The 27,219-nt window shown below is 45.6% G+C and overlaps 5 protein-coding genes across 5 annotated transcripts; 1 reads left to right on the forward strand and 4 right to left on the reverse strand.

Moving 5' to 3' along the window:
* Window positions 1–1,977: 1,977 nt before the first annotated feature.
* EDB93DRAFT_1106202 (uncharacterized protein) lies at window positions 1,978–2,929 on the forward strand (the record flags this gene model as incomplete). The annotated part of the gene is made up of 6 exons (XM_041447594.1): window positions 1,978–2,017; window positions 2,068–2,141; window positions 2,197–2,271; window positions 2,317–2,380; window positions 2,416–2,519; window positions 2,576–2,929. 6 exons carry the CDS (start codon window positions 1,978–1,980, stop codon window positions 2,927–2,929), a joined length of 711 nt encoding a protein of 236 aa, XP_041304871.1.
* Window positions 2,930–9,562: 6,633 nt separating this feature from the next.
* Window positions 9,563–9,943, reverse strand: EDB93DRAFT_1090307 (uncharacterized protein; the record flags this gene model as incomplete). Its single annotated transcript, XM_041446267.1, has 2 exons — window positions 9,563–9,673; window positions 9,731–9,943. The coding sequence occupies 2 exons, from the start codon at window positions 9,941–9,943 to the stop codon at window positions 9,563–9,565; spliced, it is 324 nt and encodes a 107-aa protein (XP_041304872.1).
* A 1,210-nt stretch (window positions 9,944–11,153) lies between these two features.
* Window positions 11,154–11,955, reverse strand: EDB93DRAFT_1253162 (uncharacterized protein; the record flags this gene model as incomplete). Its single annotated transcript, XM_041453410.1, has 2 exons — window positions 11,154–11,404; window positions 11,754–11,955. 2 exons carry the CDS (start codon window positions 11,953–11,955, stop codon window positions 11,154–11,156), a joined length of 453 nt encoding a protein of 150 aa, XP_041304873.1.
* Window positions 11,956–12,475: 520 nt separating this feature from the next.
* EDB93DRAFT_1106204 (uncharacterized protein) lies at window positions 12,476–14,801 on the reverse strand (the record flags this gene model as incomplete). The annotated part of the gene is made up of 6 exons (XM_041447595.1): window positions 12,476–12,516; window positions 12,539–12,659; window positions 12,780–13,103; window positions 13,149–13,368; window positions 13,705–14,533; window positions 14,594–14,801. 6 exons carry the CDS (start codon window positions 14,799–14,801, stop codon window positions 12,476–12,478), a joined length of 1,743 nt encoding a protein of 580 aa, XP_041304874.1.
* A 6,970-nt stretch (window positions 14,802–21,771) lies between these two features.
* Window positions 21,772–26,988, reverse strand: EDB93DRAFT_1298964 (uncharacterized protein; the record flags this gene model as incomplete). Its single annotated transcript, XM_041454651.1, has 18 exons — window positions 21,772–21,912; window positions 21,973–22,742; window positions 22,777–23,121; window positions 23,203–23,289; window positions 23,344–23,464; window positions 23,600–23,722; window positions 23,774–23,884; window positions 23,937–24,056; window positions 24,102–24,515; window positions 24,567–24,614; window positions 24,683–24,792; window positions 24,971–25,071; window positions 25,155–25,247; window positions 25,323–25,577; window positions 25,746–25,887; window positions 25,908–25,943; window positions 26,383–26,861; window positions 26,981–26,988. The coding sequence occupies 18 exons, from the start codon at window positions 26,986–26,988 to the stop codon at window positions 21,772–21,774; spliced, it is 3,504 nt and encodes a 1,167-aa protein (XP_041304875.1).
* Between the last annotated feature and the right edge of the window lie 231 nt (window positions 26,989–27,219).

The following is a 27,219-nucleotide window of genomic DNA, read 5'->3' on the forward strand; positions in this document are numbered from 1 at the left end:
TCTATTTACATTAAACAAATCATCGAATGCTGAGTGCTGAGGCCCGAAGCCCAAAAATATGTATACAACATATCCATATTTCCCTCACTGCACAAATCACTGGGTGTCGAGTACCGAAACCCAAAACTTGACACCTGGTACACAAATCACCAAGTGCCGAGTGCTGAGGCCTGCGCCCCAATGTCCGAAGTCCGAAACCCGAAGCCTGAAACCCAAAAATATGTATACAACATATCAATATTTCACTCATTGCACAAATCACTGAGTGTCGAGTACTGAAACCCAAAACTCAACACCCGGTACACAAATCACCAAGTGCTGAGTGCCGAGTGCCGAGGCCCGATGTCCGAAGCCCGAAACCCGAAGCATAACACCCGAAAATATGTATATAACATATCCATATTTTCCTCACTGCACAAATCACCGAGTGTCAAGTGCCAAAACCCGAAACTCAAAGCATGGTACAAAAATCACCAAGTGCCAAGTGTCAAGTGCCAAGGCCTGAACCCCGATGTCCAAAGCCCGAAACCTGAAGCCTGAAACCCGAAAATATGTATATAACATATCCATATTTCCCTCACTGCACCACTCACCAAGTGTCAAGTACCGAAACCCGAAACTCGACACCCGGTACACAAATCACCAAGTGCCGCAACATTCATTGGACTACAACATTCATTTTTCATTCTCGCCAATGTTTCAGATTTCTTTAGCTTATATCTTGGTCAAATGATAACCAATGGACAAGAAAAGACTACCAATACACTCACCTAGACTCGGACAACAACTTCCATGTTTTCATTATCTTTGTGTATTGCACACTGGGTTTTGAGTTTTGGGTTTTGGCACTTGACACTCGGTGATTTGTGCAATGAGTAAAAAATGGAAATATTGCATACATGTTTTTGGGTTTCGGGCTTCGGAATTTGGGCTTCAGATGTCAGGTTTTGGGCCTTGGCACTTGGCACTCTGCACTTGGTGATTTGTGTACCGGGTCTCAAGTTTTGGGTTTTGGTACTCGACACTCAGTGAGTTGTGCAATGAGGGAAAAATGGATATGTTGCATACATATTATCAGGTTTCAGGCTTTGGGTTTTGGGCTTCAGACATCAGGCTTTGGGCCTTGGACATTGGAGCTCAGGCCTCAGCACTCAGCACTTGGTGATTTGTGTACCAGGTGTCAAGTTTCAGGTTTCGGTACTCGACACCCAGTGATTTGTGCAGTGAGGGAAATATGAATATGTTGTATACATATTTTCGGGTTTTGGGTTTTGGGCTTCGGACATCGGGGTGCAGGCCTTGTCACTCAGCACTTGGTGGGGTGTTCAGGGTGTCTGGAATGGATGTTGCACAATGGGATTTGGTTTTTGGGCATCTGGGACTCGGTAATCCGTGAATGTCAGGCAGATATCTCACTACCTCGGCCCACCCGTCTATATAACATCCCCCTCCATCAGTCCACCCGTCTATATAATAAATATTCCACCATTCCCTTGGCCCATCTGTCTACAAAACAATTCCAGTATGTCAATCCACCCGTCTATATAATAAACCCTTACATCGGCCCACCCGTCTATATAATACATATTCCACCACTCCCTCGGCCCACCCATCTATACAATAAACCATTACATCGGCCCACCCGACATCTTCGAGGACTATATATAATATCAGCATAGATGGGCCCACCTGTCTCCATCGGAAATAATATCCCTCCCGGCCCATAGTCCACTGGCCCATCTTATACGGGATATTATGTAGGTTGGGTGACCCATATAATATGGAATTTGTCACTGAAGGGGCTCTGGTTCTGCGGAACCAATGTTAACATGTTAATCAATCTGAGTTGAATCTGAGCCACGTGGAATCAACAAACTCATTTGGTATATATAGAGGCTACAGTGTCCAGTCCTTTTCTTATTTTCAACCAAACCAACCAACCGACTTCCAAACACCCAGTTCACCCAGTTCCTGGCCATGGGCCGCACAAAGACAACTCCACTGGAGGACCTGCAAAGTGTGCTGAATTACCGCAATTCAAGAAAGTCTCCCTCAATATTGGCATAGCACATAGTATCAAACATAACTTTTCAAAGTTGACCCTATCACATGAGATGCCCAAGCCTTTGTCCCATAATGTAGTAAGTACTTCGAGTTGCATCTCTGTTCTGTAGCTCATGGACAGCTGGTACACAGGCTATGAAAACCATGTTTCCAACTCAGAAGGCAACCTTACTGCGCAAGAAGCCCATGCCTCTCTCTCATAACATAGTAAGTATCTGGCTCTCTTAGCTCTGTTCTGTTGCTCATGAACAGATCACTAGTACTGCTTCTTTTGTCGAGATGGTGGCGATCTTTATGATTGCTTCTGCTGCTCACGGTTGGTGTGCAATGCTTGTGTTGTTGTTCCTGCAGAATTTCAGGCACAGGTCAAAGACAGCGAAGTTCTTTTTATTTGTGCAGGCTGTCACAAAATACACAGAAAGCATAGCAGGAATGATGGCATAAGGCCATACTTTGTAAGTTGTGTTCGCCCATCTTTCAAAACCCTCTCAACACCCTCTCTCGCTCTTAGGGATTTGAGGACATCAAATGGAATCCAATCTTGGGTGCTCCTGTCACCATCCATGGGCACTCTGAAATGACGAGTTGGTCGCAAATATGTAGTGACCCCATCCTGATCCTCCATTTTGTCCTTCAGACCATCGACCCTCTTGGGTCTCCTGCAGGCATCATGCAGGAGATTTTGCGGCCGTATAAGCCCAATGACAAACTCCAATACCATGAAATAGTGTTCGATATTGGAACAATGGAGAAGGCTGAGAAGCACAGGTTGTCAATGTCAAAACTGGTCACAGAATTGGAACACCTCCCTATCAAGTTTGAACATGTAGAAGTCATCGTCTATTCTCACTCAGAAACCACATGAGGAGATATCTGGGGAGGATTTGATGATGCCGGGCCTCTGGGAAGGGGAAGGAAGAAAGTCACAAAACAGGGCAAACCTATCGCATATACCGTTGACAATGTATCCACACTGGATGAGATCTGATTCGCTTGCCAGAAATGCAAGCATGAAATCACCTATACAAAGCAACAGGGGACGAAAATAATCTTGTATTCGCAAGGCTATCATGGAACTAGTAGCGGAAGTGGTCAGTTAGTGAGGAAGGGCAACACCACTGGGTCGGGCTGGTTAGTTTCTGTAACAACCGAGCTTGCAGCACTGGTAAATAGTATTCATCCTCCTTCTACTGGTTTGTTGAACCACCAGTAGCGCATCCTACATTTTGTTATTTGTAATACACTACTACCAGGGTTTCGTCTTAGGTGCTTCTACAGAGGTGTCAGAGGTCTTCATTGGGTATTGTAGGTCCTTTGTACTAGCCATAGAGTCCAACACCCACATCACCAAAAGTCCAAAAAGTAGATATGGTAAGCTAAGATAAGCTCATGTGACAACATTCCCCAGCACATCCGTCATGACAGCCAGGTACTAACAGGTTCAATGTTGTGCTGATATTGTCCGCTCCTAAAACTGACTTTGCACTCAACAGCCATCATGCTGCTGAATATCTCGTCATATGCTGGATACATCTCAGTTCTGCTGTGCTGATAGCATACACCTGGCACCTTATCAGACTGATTATACAATATTTAAATAAGATATCATTATTAAGCTGCTACTAGTAGTACTACAGTAACAAGACAAAAGTAGGTAACAAGAGGCAAACTAGAATACCTCCTGCGCATGGCCCAAAGATGGGGTGACTAAACCCCTGGGTAGCAGAAGTCATACCTGCACCCATATTCAGGGAAAACCTATACACGCACCCGCAGGTACTACCTAAAATTTTGTAGTTACAAATGAAAAAAAAAATAGGATATATAAAATCCATACCTTTGCACAGTGAGAATAAGTGAAAACAAAATATCAAAGACAAGGTCATCCACATCCTGCGAGTGGAACATGACCGCAGCAGCATCAGTGTCAGGTAAGCAGGTCAAAAAATGAGATCATGCACATCCTGAGAGCAAGATACAGCCACAGCACCATCAGTGGCAGGTAAGCGGGCCAAAGGACGAGGTCACACACAGACTGAAAGCGAGACACAGCTGTAGAATCATTAGCATCAGGTAAGCAGGTCAAAAGATGGATCACACACATCAGGTTTACTAAAAAAACATGGTGCAAAGCAAATACTACTCATACCCACAGAATTAGCGAGTCAGCGTAGACATGAACCATTAAAGATGCTGTATGTGCCATGTGGTGCAGGCTGAAAGACTTGTGGCTCCTCCAGCGCTTGAACTCAGGCATGAGGGGTCAAAAGATCTAGCAGGGCCATGGTGGTAAGGATGGTGGATATGAACAATGAACAGCAAGCAGAAGAGTTGTTGAGGGCAAGGTAGTCGAAGTTGCAGCAGATTTTGGCGTCAATTGGTGATGATAGTAAAATTGTGGAGCATTTGATGATTTTTTCAGTTCATTTCAGCATCGACCAAACAAATAATAACACAGGACTTCAAAAAAAATCAAAGCAATAACACAAGGCAAATAACTTGCTTGCGAAATCCACCCAAATTTTATTGTGATGGATCTGGATCTGTTGAATCATGTGTAAGGAATGGTAACAAGCCTTTATGATAACAATTATTGTAAGATATGTGAGTCATACCAGGCACTGTGTGTAGCATATCGTAGTATATCATGCTGATATGGTATGATCATGATTGACCTATTCTTCCACTCCCTGAGTTGGCCTGCTGAGCCTTGCTTGGGGGTTGTATTTAGTGATCTATGCCTGTCATATCTGAGCTACCAAATTGTGTGACCAGAGACCTAATCAGGCAGTATCAGGTTTTTGGACTTTTGGTGATGCATTGTGTCTCCGGCACAGGAAGTCATAAAGGAATGCGAAAAGAAATTTAGTTCGTGTAACTCAGTCTTAGATAGTGTTGTGGTGCGGTAGAAATATTATGCTTACTTACAATAGTAATCCAAGGACTAGTCGGTATATTGATGCTCAATGAGGTTAGCGCACTTTGGGTGGTATCTCTGGTCTTGTGTGATGGTAGCATATCACGCCCTCGTTGAAAATTAGCATAGTACTCCAGTTCTGTCAACCTGTGCAAAAGCCGCTTTCCATCAGAAAGCCTTGAATAGTCATACAATTCCAAGCAAAAATCAGGGACAACAACGACCTTCAATGAGGCTGGTGCATTTTGGGCGGTATCTCTGGTCTTGTGTGATGGTAGCATGTCATTGTGTCACGCCCTCGTTGAAAATTAGCACAGTACTCTAGTTCTGTCAACCTGTGCAAAAGCCGCTTTCCATCGGAAAGCCTTGAATAGTCATACAATTCCAAGCAAAAATTGGAGACAAATCAGCACCCCAACAAGGTACACCAATGGTGCACTGCTATCCCTTCGCTACCATGGTCGTGCAATTCCACAGTGCCATGATAAATTCCAAATATACACCTTTATTTGTGTAATATTGATATCTATTTCCTCATGAATAAACTTTTTTGTTAGATGAATGGTGTTACAGTGCGGTAGTGTAATTACACTGCATTACATTGCCATCCCTACAATATCAAGGTAGCGACAAACAAAAACTCACCACAAGGTTGAGACAAGTGTACTACTATCACTTTGCTACTGTCGTTGCACTCCCCTACACGCTCGTGACAAACCTCAGTTGTACATCTATATTTTTGTACCATCCATGTCTATTTCATTGTAAAGCAAGTTTACTTGTGTTTCTACAGCGTTGGAGAGCGGTAGCATTATCATACTTCATTACCATAGCAATCCCTACCATGTCAAGGACTCATTGGGTTACTGATGGAGTAGGCTTGTGAAATACTATTGTACTGGACCAAACAGCAAATAGTAAGGCTAAATAGTGAGTTTGTGTCATTTTGGGTCCCAACAGATGGTTGCTGGCAAAGTGGCAGTTCTACGCATTCATTCATTTCAGAACACCTTCTTCCAGAAGATCTTCAACTCTACCTGAGTCAGCCACCGACAAAAGGATTTGACCACGTAGTATAGTGAGGATCTATGTGGAGCTGACATCATAAGATATCTTTTGCATCTTGCTTTAGTGAATTTTTAACAATTGTTAGCCCGGTAGGACAGTATCATCTTGACATCTTTTATTCTGGCAATGCTACTCTATCCCAAGGTACAGAATATGCACAGGCAGAAATTGATGCTGTCCAGTGTTGTAACTTGTGGGCCAGGACCAATCTCCTGCGTTCAAGAACAGAGAAAAGTTTCCTAGCACATGCGCTCCTCCACTGGGCACCTGTCCTAGCTGCCACTCAGTCACAATGATGCAGGGCTCCCGCACCATGCAATGAGTGTACTCTGGTAGGTCATCCCTCTTTGAGCTTGAAACACATTTATACACACTCAAAGGCACCCTAAAACATCTCAGTACAGGTTCATCTCAAGGGACAACATCAGTGAATTGAGGGAGCCCTGAGAAAGATATATATTACATTATATAGCAGGTAATCACCAGCTTCAGTATAATTCTGCTACTGGTGATCACATTGTCATATTTGACCTTTTAGAGGAAAGCAGAGTTCTTACTTGATGCGCACAGGTGTTCGAACAGCCAAAAACACATAAATTAATGCGGCTCACTGTTACGACTTGGATAGTATCTGTTGGCGATGCTCAAACAGAGCGTGTGTCGTCAACGGTCGAGGACATCCTTGGGCTAGCCCAAGGTTAGGGGTCTTACTTGGTGAGGCTTCGGCAAGTAAGATTTGACACCTATGTCCAAATCGGGTAGCTTACGTCAAGCGGGTGCTAGACGATGAGCTGTATCTGCCAAGGCTTACGACACCCGAAGGTTAATCGTAAGATCGTCGTTAATTAGAAGGATAGAAGTCCAACTAGTTAACAGGGGCTTTGCTCAACGACGAAGTCGATGAGTAAAGATCGAGACTAAGGACTTATCCGCGAAGAGCAGATAAGAAGATAGAATATAGACTGCTGGCTAGGCAGAAAGGATCACTCTGGTGAGAGTAGGAGGTCAAGAACCAAGTAGATTCAAGTTAGGGAATATAGTACATGGTAGCGAGTTTATATAGAGGACAGGAGAAGTATTAGTGGGTGATAACTTGTACTACCAAGAGAAGCAATCGGTAAAGGGCATAACCATAAAAGGAAAGCACGTTCGCATTGAGACATGGGCGAGGCAGAACGTGCTAGATAAGAAAGTGAGTCAAAGGTCGAAATAAGAAGTGAAACGCGCAGGGGCACGATCGTGCAGCTGCGGAGCTATCTATAAGTTGCATGTGCGACTGCGCACTGAGTCAGGGATCAAGAAAGGGAAGAGGGCAAAGGGGATGTGTCATGCATCATATCATAGGTTACTGTCCGGACGGTAAGGGCAAGGGGACTGTCCACAGGATCAGTCAGGTGGTGGAATGGAGCATGGGTATGCTTCATCAGCGAAAGGATCCGGCCAGATGTACTGGCTCTGCTGAAGCGACAGGTAGAGAGCGAAGGGGAATGCGAGGATGACAAGGATGACCAGGGTAAGGTCGGGGTAAGGGTATGATGCAAGGGCCGATACGAGGAGGATTAGGAGAAAAATGGTAGGGGCCCAAGCGTCTAGATGTTCTTGTAACACTCATGATTGAGCCAGCAAGTGAGGCGAAGTCTCATGGTTGATATCAACAAGCCACAGGCGCCCCATTGGGACTAAGGTCCACGGTTTGGGAGGTATGTTCAAAAGTCAGTATCTCGCAGACACCAATGATCTGTGCATCAATCAGATGAGAACAAGTTGATATGCTCCTTCAGAACTTCTGACCGCCTGTTTTACATGGATAGTTTTGCTCTCCCCAAGAATTTTATGACCACTCCATACAAAATTGTGTGTTCTCTTGTGGAAATGACAATTTGCACCCTGGTTGGCTGAGAATCGATAATTTGCTGCTGCAGATTTTTAATCATTTGCTCTGACCATCCCATGCAAGAGGAACACGAAAGCAGTGCCAGTACATTTCACCCTTTCTTAGATTCTCTAATGGTAGTCTGCTTTATATTGGTTGGCAAGCTGTGGGAAAATGTGATACCTTGATGCATCAACTGAGATGTGCTTGTCAATCGAGCAACAATTAACCTATTTCCTGCTTCGACTTTCCACACAACCTATTCATGAGTCTCTAATGGTTGACTGCTGTAATCCATTTGTGCTATTTACCAGGAATTTGTAGCTTGGCACGAATGCTGTATCTTTATCATTTAGTATCTTGGCCTGGGGCTTGTCAACAATTGGTCATAACTTGCCATGAGATACCACTTATTCTCCAGTAAGTATCTTACACATCGTGTCACTTGTCGATATAATCGAGTATTTTTTCCCTATATAGGAGCATTCCTGTACATGTACATTTGCGACTATTGTGACATAGTTCCTCCATTCAATGACAAAGTCATGGCTTGGCACAATTAGGTATTTGGATCAGCCTATTAGCAATGTGTGTTCTACGTTTGATATGAAGCACACACCAATAGAGCTGAGCAATCCGTATCCTAGGACTTGAACAGTGATATGCAGGTCGTTAGTATTTGTGATATATGTCGAGCCATTTTCTGCTAAATCGGGTGTCATTATACTCTGTTTCAGTGATTACTGAGGTTTGCATAGATTGAGGTAATACCTTGATTTACCAAATCTCGTGAAGCACGACTGTCATTTCGCTATGTTTCACACTTGCTGTCGCTTCACAGTCTACTTCAGTGATTCTCAATGTGTGCGTGGACAGAGGATCTGGCCTTTTTCCTGTGTCACAAGTGGGGCCATTATTCTGGGCATATTGCAAGGTCACCAGCGCCTCGCAGTTCTCTGCTAATTGTGTGCCGTGGAACCATGCTTCAGCAATCATCGGATGTGCCATAGACAAAGAGAATGTTGTAACTATGCCACATGCCATAATTGGGTCTGTCGTTTCAATATGTTTTACAGTGGATGTTATCTCACATTGTCGGTCAAATGGTATGTTTAGTGCTCATCACGAGGTGTTTCCTCTATTCATCCCATGAAACACAAATACGGGAATTCACCAGCTATAGCTTGTTTTGTAATTTGTAAATTAATCATCACAGTGCCCTGGAACGCTCTAGGCTAGGTCCGGAATGATCTATCCAGGTCCAGAACTGCTTTTGATTGAAATGCAACAGGTAAAACATTGAAACCCCCAATGTGTGAGGTATATACAACTTCATATCTTGTTGTCTTATCATGCGAGTGCAAGGCTCAAACATCATGACATTATGATAAGCTAATACTAGTCTATGACCGGCAAACATCTGAACTAGTCTGAATCAAACAGGGCATCATCTAGTTGCGCCCTCTGCTTCATGAGAGCATTTACAGACATCTGAGCCTTGGCTGTCTCACTGAGTTCTGCACGATGACTTGTTCTGAAAACTTTCCTAACAAATAAAAATCAGCTAACACCTTAGAAAAAAGGCTAACCCTATACCTCGTCCACCATGTAAGGAGTCAGTTGATATTGCGCTGCGCTGTTCAGCCAGGGGCCTTTTCAAAGAAATCCACAATATTACACCAGAACTGTACATAGTCGAAGTCACCGTCAACTGAGTGCCATGAGTTCACAGACAAAAGTGAGAATTGTAACTACAAGATTGAGATATTGTTAATGCTGGGAAACCAACGAAAATAGCAATAACTTACCTGACATGCTACATATGCAATGGAACAAGGTGAGACTTTCTGCATCTTGATGATTTGGGCCACATGTGTTTTTACTTTCTTGCCAGAAAAATCCTTCTTTGCGCGTCTGTTATTTTCAATGACGTTGGCCCCATCACCATCGCCGGATACCTCCTTTGCAGAAGAAGGAGATGTAAATATCGCTTTGAAGGCTTGTAAAACATGAGATCTCATTTCAGCTATAGAGGTAAGGAGGCATGACAAACCTGAACCAAAAGCTTGCTTTTGAACAGGCCTTCCTCCAGCTTGTTCAGATCAGCAGTGTATCCTTCGTAAAGGAAGGCTGGCCAGGACATTTCCGTTACTACACAGCCATCTGTGTGATCCCTAATTCCTGCTCTAATGCTGATGGATAGTTAGTACTGGGAAAGATCCAGTGCATGCAATACTTATGTTGGATTAGTCCAGTCCAGCTCAGTTAGACAGAGTAGTCTGCCAGATGCATCGTTGACAAATCCACAGGTATACTTATCCTCAGGGTCTATCAAGGGATTGGGCTTCAATTCGTGATTGACCCAATCAGCAATGAGAGTCTTGAGCTTCGACGTGTCATTTCCTCGAGCGCTGTTGGCCCCCTGCCTAAGCTGAACAACAATTCAATACAATGACTGTTACGGACTTGGATAGTATCTGTTGGCGACGCTCACACAGAGTGTGTGTCATCAATGGTCAAGGACATCTCTGGGCTAGCCCAAAGTTAGGAGTCTTGCTTGGCGAGGCTTCGGCAAGCAAGGTTTAACGCCTATGTCCAAATCGGGTAGCTTATGTCAAGCGGGGCTCGACGATAAGCGTATCTGCCAAGGCTTACAACATCCGAAGGTTAATCATAAGATCTGTGTTAATTAGAAGGACAGAAGTCCGACTAGTTAACAGGGGCTTTGCTCAACGACGAAGTCGATGAGTAAAGACCGAGACTATAGACTTATCTGCGATGAGCAGATAAGAAGGTAGAATATAGACAGCTGGCTAGGCTGCAGGAATCACTCTTGTTAAAATTAGGAGGTGAAGAACCAAGTAGATTCAAGTTAGGGGATTAGATACATGGTAGCAAGTTTATATAGAGGAGAGGACACATATTAGTGGGTGATAACTCGTACTACCGGAAAGGGAGTTGGTCAAAGGGTGATACTAGAAAAGGAAGGCACATTTGAGGTGAGTCACAGGCGAACTGGAACATGCAGATAAGGACTGAGTCAAAGAACAGAAACAGGAAGTGAAACAAGCAGGGGCACAACCGTGCAACTGCAGAGCTAAATATAAGCAGAACATGCAACTGTGCACTGAGTCATAGATCAAGAAAGGGAACAGGGTAAAGGGGATGTGGTGTGCATCGTATCATAGGTTACTGTCCAGGTGGTAAAGGCAAAGGGGACTATCTACAGGATTAGTCAGGAGGTGGAACGGAGCATGGGTATGCTTCATCAGAGAAAGGGTCCGGCCAGATGTACTGGCTCTGCTGGAGTGACAGGTAGAGGGTGAAGGGGAATGCGAGGATGACGAGGATAATGAGAGTAAGGTCGGGGTAAGGGTGTGATGCGAGGGCAGAGACGAGGAGGATGAGGAGAAAAATGGTAGGGGCCCAAGCATCTAGATGTTCTTGTAACAATGACATTGATTGAGAATGGTGAAGCGTACCTGTTTCAACATGCGAGCATAATCGTCAAACTCCATCTCTGAAGCCCTTGGGTGAAACCAAGGGAGGGCGATGTTAAGAGCCACATATCCATTTTGCAAATGATCCTGCCTTTGTCAAAAAATCCGTAAGTAACATTCACAAAACAGAAATGAAACAGACTCAGGAGTCACATCAGTTGTCGCATCTCCTGTCGTTCTCGCAGATCAAATCTTCGATGCTATCAAATAGTATCACTATCTGTCTGATAGCTCTTCCTTTCGACATATAGTAATTAGTTTCTCTGACAATGGTAAGCGCACCAGATTGGATGTAACGATGAGCGGTGGCACTATACCTTTGTTTCATTACCTGCTCCTGACTCAAGAACTTGCAACTTCTCCTCTAATTCAGCAATTTTACACTTCTGGCAAACAATCTCACACGTCGGCACTGCCAGGGATGATGCAGGAGGTCGCAGGTTTCCCTCCACCTGGGACGACACTGAAGGTAGTGGGTTTCCCTCTGCCTGGGATGACACTGGAGGTTGCGAGTTATCTTCCACCTGGGACATGAGTTTCGATGACGAGCCTAAGGAAGGGAAGAAAAAATCAAGGGGAAGCAGTGAGAGACGAGGGATAGTCGGATGACTTCAGGCTGCAGCTTTCGCTTTATTTAATGGCTGCCAGGTACCGGAAAACACAGCTGCCTAAAACATTGCATACACCAATAAAGGAAAGCATCAGAGTCAAGAAATAACTAAAAAAATGGTGACACTCACCTTATAGACTAGAACAACTTACAATATAGTATCAACATTAGCGATGGACATTGGACACTTAAAATAGCAATTACCTAAAAACATACGAGTAGTTCAATGATGGCATATCGGGCCACCGGGAAAACTCAACCGAGGATCTTGTGCACGACCTTGGTAGTCACGGTGTTAATAGCAATTAACCTAGCAAAGTGATGTGAAAGGTTAGAAAGAGGGCCGTTTGAGTAATTTAAACGACAAGCTCACCTAGCAAGGCGACAGGAAAGGTTAAAGAGAAGGAAGACCTCAGAAACCTAAGTTGCCTGCTAAGTAAGCCCTACTCCACTATAGGAGCAACCAGAGCCCAAAACATGGACCCTAACACGTGAATAAAACACACTGGTCACGGCTGCCAACGACCAGCGCAAGTCATGCCCACTCAACATGGAAGTATTTGAGACATACTCAAACTCAATTGTCATGTCGTTCATAACGACGCTGGGAATCACACGACCCATTAGCTTAGTATAAATAAAAATACACCCAAGTTAATAGCAATTAACATACAACCGGGGTTCCAAGCATTGATAGAACAAATTTACAATACAAAGTGTACATCAAGGTGAAAGAGCCTGACAGACCCCATCTAATAACTGCTCGAACATCCACTTGTCTGCTTCAGACAATAAGGACATGCGCTGTACGAAAAGTAGATATTGTGTGTCATCTGGGGCACCAGCCTCAATCCAGCCCGAGTCACCTTTGAATTTCAGCAACGCTGAATGATACACTGTCGATATAGCAGTGATGGTGTTTTGGAGACGTTTTTGCCAGCCGCTTTCGCCAAAGGAAATTGACCAGGAATATCCCATGGTCACCAACATGTATTCAATCAAGGCGACAACCACACCATGCCCAAATGGAACACAAAACCACTTGAATTGCCCACTCTTGTTGTCCAACAGCTGAAACAGAATCAATGAGAGTAATGTGGGCAGTAATCAACTAACCATAATCCATGCATCGAGAAATGTGTGATTAGTCAAGAGAGTTTCAGTGTGAGCGATATGCAATGTGGCATTCTGTTCCTTGCTGTGCATTGGGTTTAGAGATAGCTCATATGCGGGCAAGACGAAGATGTTAGTGGACTTCTCGAAGTCTGCCCAAATCGTTTTGGAGATGCACTTCAATTTGTTGATAAAGCTTGTGCCATCCTGAGACGTCTTCCACCTATCAAGGTTCCCTATCATATTTCCTTGGTGAGTCATGGAATAAAGTTGTAGTACAAACGAAATACCCCCGGGGTGTTTAACAGCAGCAGCAGCTAGTGCTTTGTTAGCCATATCAGAGACTTCAACTTCAGTTCAAAAAAAGCCATTCTGAAAGGTAAGCATGGACATATGGTTGTGAGAATATGCCTTCATTTCATCGAGTGTCGCCACTGCCACCATGATTGATTCCAACACCGGTTCCGTGTATAGTGGTATTTCGCGTGGAGCAGCATGTTTGAACAGAATAAATTTCAGGGGTTTCGAGGTGGGCTTCTTATATTTTACATTCGCGCACCTGGCATGACCTAATTTTTCAGTTATGGTGTCCTGGATGGCGGTGAAGTTCATGTCACTGGAGCCTGGCAATGGAGAGAACCGGTGTTTCTGAATGTCTACAGTGCGACGGCCGCTGCTGCCTGCTAATGGGCCGTCTGAGCCTGTATTCTGAACATTGAGCTCATGCGCCAATGTAAGTGATGATGACGGAATACGAGGTAGCAACTCGAAATTGAAGCTGTTGTTGCTCGTTGGTGCCTGTGAAAAGTTCTGAAAATGAAACTCCTGCAGCAGCCTGGGTGGCACCTCGAAGTTTGGGGTGCTGGTGCCTAAGAGCGCTTTCCACTGCAGTGAAGGGCCAGTATGCAAAGAGTGGATGTGATTCGACTCGAGAGACACCGGAAGGGGGACAACGTGGCTGCTGGAGGCGATGCATTGATCATTAGAGTTGGAGTATGAGTTTGGACCTGGGAATGATGGTAGTGACTGTATTTCGGAGATAATATGCCTGGTACCCATGGGTGCCTGCGACTGCGACAGCGTAGCAGACACAGCATGTTGAGAATTAAAGTGCTGTGAATTAGAGAACAGTGATGGAAGTGGTGTTTCTGAGGCAATTTGACTTGTGCCTGGCACAGGCGCCTGTGACTCAAGGAATAGGGATTGTTGAACATGGCTATTCAATGGATATCGGAACGATGATGGTGGGGGTGTTGCAAAGACAACAGCCTGCCTATTCATCATGGCGGGGGGCTGGCCCTGTGGCCAGTGCGACAGCCTGGGTGACATGTCAAAGTTGACATGGTCGCTGCTGCCTCCTCCAAATGTCATGGCATGGTCATCTAACGCTATATATTGAGAGATTTGAATGAGAACAACAGAAATATCACAATGAGATCTAAACTTACTGTCATGTGTGCTCACACTGCTTCTAACATCTACTGATATGCCAAGCTCTTGAGGCACGGAGTTAGATGGTTGGCCCAGCGGTGGGGGTGGCAATCGGTTTGCATACAATGATTGATACCAATCATCGAATACGGGCTCTATGGAGTTGGAGGTTGGCGGGGACCAGCTTGGCAAGTCAGACTCGGATGACTCAGATGGGTCTGCCATTGATACTAGTGCTTCGAGTCAGGCTGTTGACCTGACTCACATTAGACTGTTGCTCATTTGACCGGAGTAGGATAGAACTTTCACCTACTAGTAGTAGTAACTTTTGTAACCTGTGATGTTTCAAGTTGGAGGGCGAGCCACGCTAGCGATAGTGGAAATGTCGTAGAGTTGCGAGACTACGACTCAGAGTGGGAGGCCTAACAGGATTTCTATGTTAGCCCCAGGCTCAGATTGAACTTCAGTTTTGATGGGACCTCGCGCGTGTTGGCCAATAATGAAATGCTGGACACTATTACTAGATATTAGTTGTCATGGCTCCTTCAAGGCTCTGCATCAGTTTACTTCACACAACTTAACTTCTGTCGAACCCCTGTAGAAAGATTGCATTCTGATGGACGGGAAGCATTCACTTGCCTAAATTCCCATTTGACATAGCTCAAAAGGGCGGTCTTTGAGATTGATCGCCGCTACTTACCTTGAGGTAAGTGAGCTTGCGGTCATGGTGCGGTTGAGATGGCTCTCTACGAAGTCAATGCAATGTATGTATTGAATAACGATGATAAACCTTACCTACTAGTCTGGGCGCATTTGCAAAATTTACCGAGCGATCAACAATGTGACTTTTGCACAGCATTGATGCTTGGTATTTGCCCTTTTGAGAAATGTTCGAGAATGGGGACATGCCACATATCCTTAGTGGGGCTGGGAGATTTTGAGAGCGAGGGGCAGAATGCCGATAAATTGAATTTGAGCCTCAATGCATGTGGCTGGAATTAGTGGCAATTAGCAAGACCCCGGGTCTGTAAATATTTCATTTTCAAGGCCAATCTAGGGAAAAGGACTTTTGAGGCGTCCCTCAGAAAAGGCAAATTTCCAAATGCATACTGACCGTCATATTGAGGTAACTTTCCCACTACCATTCTTGAAGTTCCTGTGATGCTGTGTTCCAGTTCAATCCAGTTCTACCGAAATAGATGGTTCAACCCTGAATCAAAGTTTGCGAACAGTGTGGAGCATTGAGGTCCATTTTTGGGTGGGGTTGTATCGTGAACCAAACAGGAATTGTAGCTAGCCACACATTTGAAGATTGTGACTCGGAAGCAGAGAACTGTTCACAATACACGTAGGGTACAATAAGAGATAATGGCAGATTGTTGAGAGTGCAAGAGGCAACAAATACTAATTGTGACTGATAAAAAAAGCCTGAGTCCGAGGCTAGTGACTGCATACACCGGCGAGCATACTACTAGTATGAGTACGTGGCTGACCCTGAGTTCGGTAATGGAAATGACCGAAAAATATGGGTCCTCGAAGAGAGGGAACTTGAATATGAACCATGCTCGAGTCCGAGTCATTGTGCCCACGCCTGAATAGATGTGTGCTTAGGAATGAAATTCAATGATAAATGCAATGCATACCGTGACAGTGACTCTCTGAGATGGTCCAATAAGACAAATCATTCAAAGTTTTGGACTTCAAATTGAAACTTGGAGTTAAATAAATTTGATGCCCATTGAACGCAGTGCATCATGCTGAAGCCAGACTAGCAGTCACCTCCCCTGGCAGTCATCACGCTGGTAGCGAGTAGGCTGGAAGTCCTAAACCTGCAAACTACGTGATGTGACAAAACTTGAGCTTCTGCAGGCGCATATGCATGCTGAAGCCGAGAACACTGCCGATAAGCATGCCCAAGAGTCCACTCTTCACCTAGTAAATGTTAGGATAACATTAGTAGAAAATACGCATTCAGAATGGAAGATTCGTAAATTCACCATGGTTGCAGATGATGAGTAGTACAATGTTTTGAGATTGCCTGAGGGAGTGATGATGAAGTGAATGTGTGAAAGCAAAGTGTCACACGGTCACGCTAGGTCTGATTTGAATATGGCAGTACAAGTTGGCGGTGACCGTGCTGGTAGGACTTAAGTTTAACAGTACTATTTGTCCAACAGACAATGGTTGACAGTTTGAGGCAATATTAACAAGTGAGTAATGAGTCCGTGTCATTACTGTAGACTCAGTCGAATGACTCAGATACGAACACACCAGTACGTCACAAATGACACCGTGACAGGCTGCCATAAGTCTTTCAAGGTCACTTGTCTTAACTGATTAGTACTCTCAGTCATGATGCTTTGATGAATGATACCATACATCCATTCAGGTTTTTAGAATAAATAACTAGTACTGTAACATGAATTGCTGGTAACTAATGATAGTAGATGAGCCTACGACTACCTACCATGATGTAGACAGTGTAGAAACAAGCACACAAGCACAATAAAACTATTACAGGGAAAGCTAGAAGAGAAGTGTATGACTTGTGTGTAGCCCATACCCTACTGCAAATCCCAATCTGTCATAGAAAATCAGCACACACTTATGCTATCATGGGAAAGATAATAATTACTTACGCTATTGATCAAACTGGGGGGAATTCAGCAACATCCTACTACTACACGAAAATGTGGAACCATCGACACTCGAGCGTTCCTCTGAATCATCACCAAAATGAGCACAAGCAATGTCCTCGACGAGATCCAACTGGCTATCTCCGACAGTGAATGACATGGCATCAGGGCCATATGTGGCCTTGCAGTATTCTATGCAACTTTGGAGGTCCTCTGTGCTGTAATTAGAGAACTCTTGAATGGAGGTAATCAGAGGTTCTGAAACAGTGTTGGCATAAGTTTGACTGTCGTCCTCAAGAACCAAGTAAAGAAATTTTTGGTATTGTTCCATGGCGTGAATTTCCCACGCTGTTGTTAGAGCATGCAAGTGCCTCCATTCAACATCAGCTTCCTTCATGACCAGAGCTTTGTTACAATAACATTTAACCCTACTTATTTTTCTCTTTCTGTAACCATAGCGCCAATTCTAGACTCATCTAGACTTGGCTATTCTCTTATCAAGCGGGCCATCCGCATTCCCTTCTTCTTGATTGTAACCTAACTAGTGGATAGATATTTCGCAATACAATCAAGTACTACTAATATCCAATGACTTCCATCCTACTACTGAGTAGGGAAAAGTAAGTAATGCAATAGGTAGGAAGTACTAGATATTAAATAGTGACCATGTAGAAATTCGGACTGCTATAGGCGAGAGTAGTAGCGATATTTCGGGTCCGAAATCCTATGTAATAGGACATGTGGTACTGCGGACCATGAGAAAACATGTAATAACACTGTATACAATGCTTAGCAAGTCAAAAGGAGTAAATGCGCACCTAGTGGGGATAGATGGGACTGGACAGGACATAGGGAGGACTGGTCCGATGTGCGGGAATGTTGGGTCGGGATTGGACATGCGTTGGACTGTTGGAAAGTGCGTCGGGTCGGGATCGGACTGTCGGACTCAGGTCAGGGTAGTCGGAAGTGCATCGGACAAATACTGTTTGACATCAGTATCAAAATAGTTGGTTCCGAGCCCAGCGCTGCGACCATTGTTACACCGTTCAAGTGAACTTTTGCCCTGTATTGTGTTCATTAATAAGCAGCAACCCGTACATTGATCGACATACCTTCTGAACGTCCGCCAAAGTCATAGAATCATGCGGGCAAAGTTGACTTGCAGCATAGCGGCGGTCTAATGTGGTAGGACCATCCCTTTGGTAAAGCTTTTGCCATGTTGTTTCATGTTGCACGTAATGAGATAGACAGCGGATTATTGGGAGAGGAGTTATAGGAGCATTCATACTGTCATCGGATGAACTGTTACTGTGGGCACTAGTGTCAGATAATGACAATGACCTAGCACGGTGTTTGGTACGCATGCTTCATGAGACAGGATGACCTGTATTGCAAAAAGGAGTCGTCCCGTTGGTGAGGGTTAGAGGCCCTCTAGCAAAACTTGAAGGACCAGTGAAAGCTTGCATTCTGGTAGTAGTGATTGTAGACACACCGTGACTGAGTTCGAAATGCCGAGGTACTTTTATAACAATGTTGTATGCTAATTTGGGTTATCATTTTGAGAGACACTGAATCATCATTTGAAAATACCACTTTGAATTCGAGTCATCCTCGTATATGATACTGCCACAGCTAATCTACGTGAATACTTCCACGTGAGATTGAATGGTACATGGAGTCCTTGCCAAGTTCCATCAAGCTGCAAATTATAGGGACCTTGATTGATAAGGTGCGTTTTTCTACCCATTTTTGATATATAGCGAAAAAGGAATTGTTGGCGACGAAGTCAGACTCAGACACTCTGAGTCAATATCAATTAATGACTGTCGTATCAGGAATACTGAAGGAGTTCAGAGAATGCCCCACTGACCATTTCAGGTTACTCGAACCCCAACTCTGAGTTACCATCCACAGTCACTCGATATGCTCTCAGGTTGAGCCACACTGCGTAATTCATGCGGCTCTCACGAGTTTTGTTCTTGATCTTCCTGCTCTTTTTGATGGTATCTTGCGGATCCCCAGGCTGCTTTTGGGAGAGGGCAACCGGTGAGCCCCTTCAGTGACAAATTCCATATTATACGGGTCACCCGACCTACATAATATCCCGTATAAGATGGGCCAGCGGACTATGGGCTGATGTGATGTATATCCCCGATGTTGATGGATGGGCCGGGGGGAATATTATTTCCGATGGAGACAGGTGGGCCCATCTATGCCAATGTTATATATATGCTCGATGATGTCGGATGGGCCGGGATGAATATTTTTACCGATGGAGATGGGTGGGCCCATCCGGGGAATATGTACAGTAGGATGGACATGTATATTATAGACAGCTAGGCTGAAGGGAGATGAGAGGCAATCATTGTTATATAGATGTGTGGGCTGATGTAAAGGTACATTGTATAGATGGGTGGGCCGATGTAAAGGTACATTGCATAGCCAGGTGGGCTGACATACAGGAATAATTTTGTAGACGGGTGGGCCGAGAAAGCGGTGGAATATTTACTGTATAGATGGTGGAACGGTGACAGAAGTGCCCTGATGCACCTGTGATATGGTAGAGGTAATGTATCTCTATGTACTTCAATGGTTCAAGTCTGCTCTCGGCAACTCCCGAACTCCTAACAACTCCAAACACCCCTAATCTCTACAACCCCTAAGTCCTATAACCTCGCAGTTACAGTCCCCTCAAGCCCTACCCAACCAGATAGATCAAGCCCAAACCAAGCCCAAACCAAGCCCAAACCAAACCCAACCACCACAAATACCCCCCCAGGACTTGCGACACCCCGGGGTCGCACACTCGAAGCGTTGTTGATGAAACGCGCCATCAAAGTGTCTTCTAGTCTTCCTCATCCCGTTCTTCGTCGTCCTCGCCATCCATCCCGATATCTGCCACCTCTATGTCGCTCTCTGTTGATTCTCTCTCTCCATCCTGCTCTCGCTCTCTCTCCATCTCATCCAACATGGATCCTGTGCGCGGTATGAAAAGACATAGTCTTTGAGCAGTGAAACCATCCGGCTATGGGGTAGCCTTCAAGTGTAGATAGCTGATATGAGTTGGCCCTTCGTGTTACTACACATCGAGGTGCGGACCAACGAGGTAGGATCTTCTGCGCAGTGGCAAAGTTTCCTTCAATTTCGCTTGTGTAACTTTGTACTAGTTGACCTGCTTTGAATGTCACTTCTCCTGCGACCGATCCTAGTACTGCGACAATTGAATATGGCTTTGCGTCGGATGGCGTGTGCGATGTTGCTGGCTAACGCGTCTGTGCGCTGTTGCGCTACATACGCTGCATGAATCTGTACATGTGAATTAGTGATAGGTTCAAGCAAATGAGAGAAAGGTGTGCGCGGTGTATTGTGCATGGGCTATTCCTAGCCTGGGATTAAGTAAGGTGTCGCGCAGGGCCTGGCAGTCCATCTCAATCTCCACAGGTGTGCCCCAGATTGTGTCTGAGAACTGATCTAGTGCGAACTTTAGCGCAGCGAATTCTAGAATATATGGTTTGTACTTAGCTTCGGTTGGAGATGTGCACTTGGATGCATATGTGATTGGGTGCAGTGCTGTGACGACTTTACCTGATGGCAAGGTGGATGTGTGCTTCTGTGCTAGAATAGCACCATATCCGTCCTTGCAACCGTCTGTGGTCACTACAAAGGGAGTTCCGTCAAAGTGAGGGCCTTTGAGGACAGGCTCGGACGTTAGGATTTTCTTGAGCGCCATAAAGGCTTGGTGTGTCGTGGCCCCCAGTGTTGATATAGCTTCGTTAGTCGAAGATGTTGTCGGTACTTGCGATTGCCCACTTGAGGCCCTCCCGGTGGAATTCCCAGTTTCCATACTAAGTCTGTCAATGGGGCTGCAATTCTCGCGTAATCCTTGATGAGGGACCTGAAATAGCCAGTTAGCCCTAAGAACTGCATAAGATTGTGAACGGTATTGGGTATTTCCCACTAGACTACCGCTGCCAGCTTAGCCTTGTCTGGTTTGATGCCATCTGTTCCTACCCGAGCTCCTGCAAACACGACCTCGCTCATGAATAGTTGTGTCTTGGATGGTGATAGTGACAACCTCATTTTCCTGACTCGCTCGAAGAACTTACAGAGTCTCTTCAGTTTATCATCAAGTCGCTGCCTGCCATCCCCGAGTCGTCAACGTATAGCTCGTAGAGTAGCCCGATTTGATCCTTAAGACTGATGGCCGCCATGTCTCCAAACATTGTGGGTGCTCCTGTTAGTCCAAAAGGAATTCTGCAGTAACATTCATACCCTCTTCCTTCTGTGTAGAACGACAGATAGGGCTGTGTATCCTCGTCCACTGGTATCGCATAGAAGCCAGCCGTGAAGTTGATGATACTTACCCATCAATGGCCACATAATCTCTGCTGTTTCGCCCTGATGTCCCCTTGTGGCACTGGTGGAATCTGGGACACTTGATTGATCTCTGCAAAGTTTTGGCACACCCTCCATTTGGGCGGTGCGGTTGCTCTGGTCTTGCCTTCTTCCATTGGGGGTGGTCTTGGAGGTAAGTCGTCCCATACTGGTAGACCGTGTTGTCAACATTGATCGTTGACTTGGTGAAGTAGTTCCTCGAAAGACGGTCCTTCCGAGTCATGCACCTTCTGGGCCAACACCGTTGGGCTTGCGGCCTTAACGTCTTCTGGGGCTATCCTCCATATGATACCGGCCACTTCAAGCTTGTTGAGTCATTCATAGAGATATTCTCATTGTGGGGGCGTTAATAGATGTTGGTTGACCTTAGTGGAAAAGGTGGTGCCTTCTGGGAAGGTAAGTTTGAAGGTCTTGAAGGTCACCGGGTAGACTTCGCTAACTGCCAGAGCAAATGTGTCAGCGAATTCCTCACATAGAGCATGCACCTGTTGTCTCTGTTCTTCTGACAAATCCTCTCCTATCGTGATGGATCGCATCACTTCTGCTACCCGCTCCAGTTTGAATGGGTCCAAATGACGAGTGAACACATTGGTGGTTTGTGTTGACTTCGGAAAGTCAGGGATTTCACCCAGGACTTCGTTGGTGTCCACGTGTACCTGCCAGACATTATTTTCCTTGTCGTCTTGTGTGTTCGGTGTGGACTCTGGAGGGAACGAGACTGGTGAACATGGTGTGTCTGATAAGGGTGTGGTTGCCATGGATATTACTGGGCGTTTGTTGGCTACCACGATGTGCGCTCCTGCGTTTGATAAGGCCGTCGTGTATGCGTCCAGTTGATGTTGGGTTACCTGTGGGGTTAGTTCAAAGACATACTGTTTGTTAGCCCATGTGTTGTACATGTTAGTAATGATAACTGGGATAGGAGAAGAAGGAAGAGAAATCTGGTCTGTTGCGTAGTCGTGTACCGCGCTGAGTTGTTCCAACAGAGGATTGCCAATTAACATCTTCCATACACCTCCACTGTCAAAAACCTCGAATGATGTGGCGACCAGGCCTCGACTCGGCACTCGGTGAATCAATAAGTCAATGATAACAAAGGTAACATTGATTGAAAACATCGCATATACATCTATGACTATTTAATTATGTAGTCATGTCAACATCCTCACCAGAAGGTTCACCCTTCACTTGAACATCCATCTCTTCAACTGAATCATACTCTGGTAAAAGATTGCCCAGATCATCCAGTTTCACAATTTTGCCAGGCATCTGTGAAACCTCAGGATGAATTTGGTTGAGCTCAAATATGAGTCCGTCAATGACAGACTCATCCTGGAGGCTGGGGGGGTTGGGCTCCATCCCTTCCATAGACAGGTCAATGAGAGGAGGAAGTGCGGATGCAGGGGTTGACATGGCCGGAGGGATGGGTTGATGAAGCAAAAATGATGTTGCATCACCTTGGGCATCTGGAAGTGGAAATGTTGGGTGCTGGAGGATGATTTCACGTCGAAGGCCTTCATGAAGGTGTTGCAGGGTGTCAATCTTAGCATCCTGCTCAACAACACGCTCCTCGATAGTGGCAATTCAAGCTGCACCCTCCCAAATTGCCATTGCCATGGCATGCAAATCCGGCATTGGCACATTGAGTGCCGAACGAGGAACTCTGGAAGTCGAAGATGGGACTGCTACAGGTGGAACATTATGTCAGATGGACATAGAAAATTCGGGTGACTTACGAGCTGGTGCAGGTGTAGGTTCCTTGGCAGCAGTGACAGTCTTGCTGCGACCGCGTATTTGCACCTTTGGTGTTTGGGCACCAGATGGACTGGGAGTGACGGAAGAGACCCGAGATTGACTCTGCATCCGGCCAGTGGTTTGCGAGGTGGCCGGAGCTTTGGAGGGAGCTTTGGAAGGGGTCCTGGATCTGGTCCTCCTGGTGGTCCAGGTGACAGATTGACCTCGAACACATTTCAGTGGGGTTCCCATACTCACGGAGATGCACTTGATCTTCTTGGTGGTGCAGTAGACACAGGACATGCATGGGGCACCGGTCCTCTTGTCAAACCGAGTTGCGCAGGGCCATTCCATCTTGTGGCAAGCCTGGCAAGGGTTATTCTGTGCAAGACATCAGTTCATAGACACACCAAGTCTCAATGGTGTACTTACGGGTCCGGGAATGAGTATATCACCAGCGTCGATGACTGGGGGTGCCTCTACCGGAGGTTCGGGAGTTGCCTGAGGGGGCTCGATGACCTCTGGACATTTGCCGGCAATTGCCTGGCACATTGTAAGGACTCACCCGAGTGCCGGATGCAAATGTGCGACTTACCATAGCAGGCCCGAAGGGTTTCTTCTTTGGGCTCCGGGGTGACCGAGGTGATCCAGATGTCCTTGCAACATCTGGGGAGAGCCGGGGGAGGACGACCTCCGGAACCCCACATGAAATCGGCTACAAAATGAGTAAGACAATGAAACAATGAACCAGAGGACATACCTGAGTGACTGAGTCCTCCTCATCTTCTGACTCAACAAACACCTTGAATTTGGCAAGGCCGGTGGTCTTCGCCCGCTTCCAAGTCTTCATAGTGGACTTCGGGGGTTGGGAGGGAAGTGCCAGAATCATTGGAGACTTCCTCTTCCGACTCCCTTCCACTTCTGGTTCCGGGTCCGGGACAACTGCCTTACCTTTTCCCTTCTCCTGGGACTCGGAGGCAGGGTTGGTAGAAGGCCCGGTGATGACAGGTGAGGGTGGAAGATCCACAGGAATTGGACCTACTGAAGGACCGGACACGACCAGGAGATCAAAAGTGTGATCACCTAACTCCTCCCAGGCAAGAACCTTGCTGTGCCAGGGGTGCATCAACAAATGGGTATCGTTGTACCCAATGCTGTGCCAGTTGGGCCAGACCTGAGGAGTCATGCCCCAAACATGAATTAACTCCCTCGAGCACGAACACACGAGACCCGGAAGGTAGGGACCACTCCCATATTGCCAGACCGCATCGGCCTACCCGGATGATGAAAAAAATGAAGTGGACAAAATATGACAATGCTGCATACCACGAGTGTGCTGACCTGGGTTGTCAGAGAAAAGTGGCTGTGGCCCGGAGGAAGCTGCCGAGTGCCGGTGACGATGGCCATGATCTTGGCAGTGATTTCCTTGAGGCCGGTCAAAGAGGTGTCAACTGGAGTAGACATGGTATTTCAATTGAAAGTGTTGAAAGTGTTGAGATCAGGTAGAAATCAAGTTGTATTCAGGTTGAAATCAGTTATCACAAGGATGATGTTTCAGTAAAAACAAGATCAGTGATTAACAATGTAAAATTTCGTTGATTGTTTGTCCTTGTTTGGTCGTGGTTCAACTTTTGGCAATTGCCGGCGCCTTGTGTTCAACTTCGAAGTTATCAATAATCAGTTCATCACAGAACATGAACTCCCCTGCTACAGTTAGATTCAATGACCCTCTGGTCACTGAATATAACTCAATGGATGTGGATGAATCAACCGTGTCCCGGATGTCAACAGGTATGTTCAACATCCATCATACCTTATCAATTTACCAGACATCCTCAGATCAATTAAATCTTGGGCTGGCTGATGGCCCAGAATCATGTTCTGTGTCATCCAATGGTCTGGAGGTCTTTTCTCAAATTTCCGGTGAGTTTATCAATTGATATGATGACAATCTAATCATCCATGGTCACTCAAATCTCACAGATCATTCACCTCTGGCTCAATGTGATCAACCAGGCCTCCCGGTTTACCCGGTGTAGCGATGGTCGCGGCATTGGGCTCAAAACCACGTATTTCCATACTCATGTCAACACCCGAAACATATGCGCACATGTGTGACGCACTTTCGCACATGTCCGAGCCACTCCGTATCAGGATCCGGTGCATCGGACCTTCGGACATCGCATCGGCCTGATCGCACTTCACAGCGCACTTGTCCATCCCGTGTCTTGTCCATCTGAACTAGCCTCACTAGGTGCAGTAGTTATTTCCATGCATGTTTTCTGACATTTGGACCGTGTTATTACATGTCTGCAGCACCTCGTGTCTTATTACATAGGACATTGGACCCGAAATATATCGCTACTATCTTCACCTGTAGTTTTCCGAATTTCTACATACTTACTTAAATACTCTGTAGTGACCCGTAGCAATCATCATCCAGTAGTTGGGAGCTGTTTCCCGACTCTGCGGATCACCCAGAATATTCTCGTAGTTCTTAGTTGAATTGCGAAATATTACCATTCGTTCACCGTCATACTCCGTCACTCATTATACTCGCACATACCGCTCGCAATCCGACACTCGTTATAAAGTTTCCGACCTATTATCGTGAAGTCCGAAAGTCCGAAATCTCGGACATCACACTTTGGCTTCGGACATTGGATAAGTACCTTTGGACATCATCGGATTACCTTTGGACATCGTTTCGCACCATCGGACATTCTGTTATTTGCATTACTGACACATTTTTACTACTAATACCAATTAGCAATCCCTTTAGGATCGAACACACTTGCTTGCAAGTATAGCAGACTAGGTCGTGCTAAGATCTACCTAAATATTTGTTGTCTAGGTAGTACGATTTCTGCTGAGCCCAGCAGGAAATCAGCTTTCTACACTGGTGCACCAATAACCTACTTCCCATTGCATGACATGGATATGTACATAAGGGGAGACAGTGTGGTATAAGTACATCACTTCCTTCCCCTCGCTCTTGTCACCTGAGGAAGTACTGTCTAATGGCTTTGGCGTCGACTTACTCTGGGTGGTCCTCGCCGATGGCTCAATCACTGCTTTCTTTCCCCGCATCATTTTCAGAGCCGGCAATGTTTTCCTCCCTTCCATTGCAACATCATTGTCAACCTCACCAATGTTGCCATTGGTTAACCCTGCCAGGAGGTCTCCCATTCGCAATGTCAGCAGTGCACCACATTTCACCAGCTTGATGGGGCGAGGCTTCGGAATTGACGGTGGGATTGCCATCTCTGCATGTGATGATGAAGGACCTTCTCCGGTTCTGGTTCTCGTTTTCGGTGATCTACCATCAGCCGAGTCATTATCATCATCATCATCATCATCATCATCATCATCCGTATGATGAGTGTCATTCCCGAAATCACTGTTGGGTTCGGAGGATGAATCCCTAGGGCTTTGGATGATTACCCTTTGCGTGTTTTTGACTTTACCCGTCCGATGGGAAGGCGACCCGCCTGATACGACCGATGTGGAACAATAGAAGCTATGACACGAGTCTCAGTGTTGTAGATAAACCACTAAACATTAATAGTACCTATGATACAAGTCTAGAGACAAAGGGTCATAAGTAAGAGTCGGCAAGTGAAAAAACATGAACTGTACCTCAGCATTGTAGATAAACCACTGAGGTACAAACAATACGGCACATCAAGATTATGTAGTAAGGTATAGAGTCCAAGAAAACAAACAAGTGAAAGGAATACTACATAGTCGAAGTTGGAACACTCAACACACCCCCTCAACGAGACAATGGAACACCCCCTGAATGCAATACGAGTGTGAGGCCTGTGCGATGTGCGACGAACAACGGTTGTGGCAAGACTTTGGTGAATATATCCGCT

Source organism: Suillus bovinus, assembly GCF_016758785.1.
Source record: "Suillus bovinus strain UH-Sbo-P2 chromosome Unknown EDB93scaffold_55, whole genome shotgun sequence".
In the NCBI taxonomy this organism is placed as follows: domain Eukaryota; kingdom Fungi; phylum Basidiomycota; class Agaricomycetes; order Boletales; family Suillaceae; genus Suillus; species Suillus bovinus.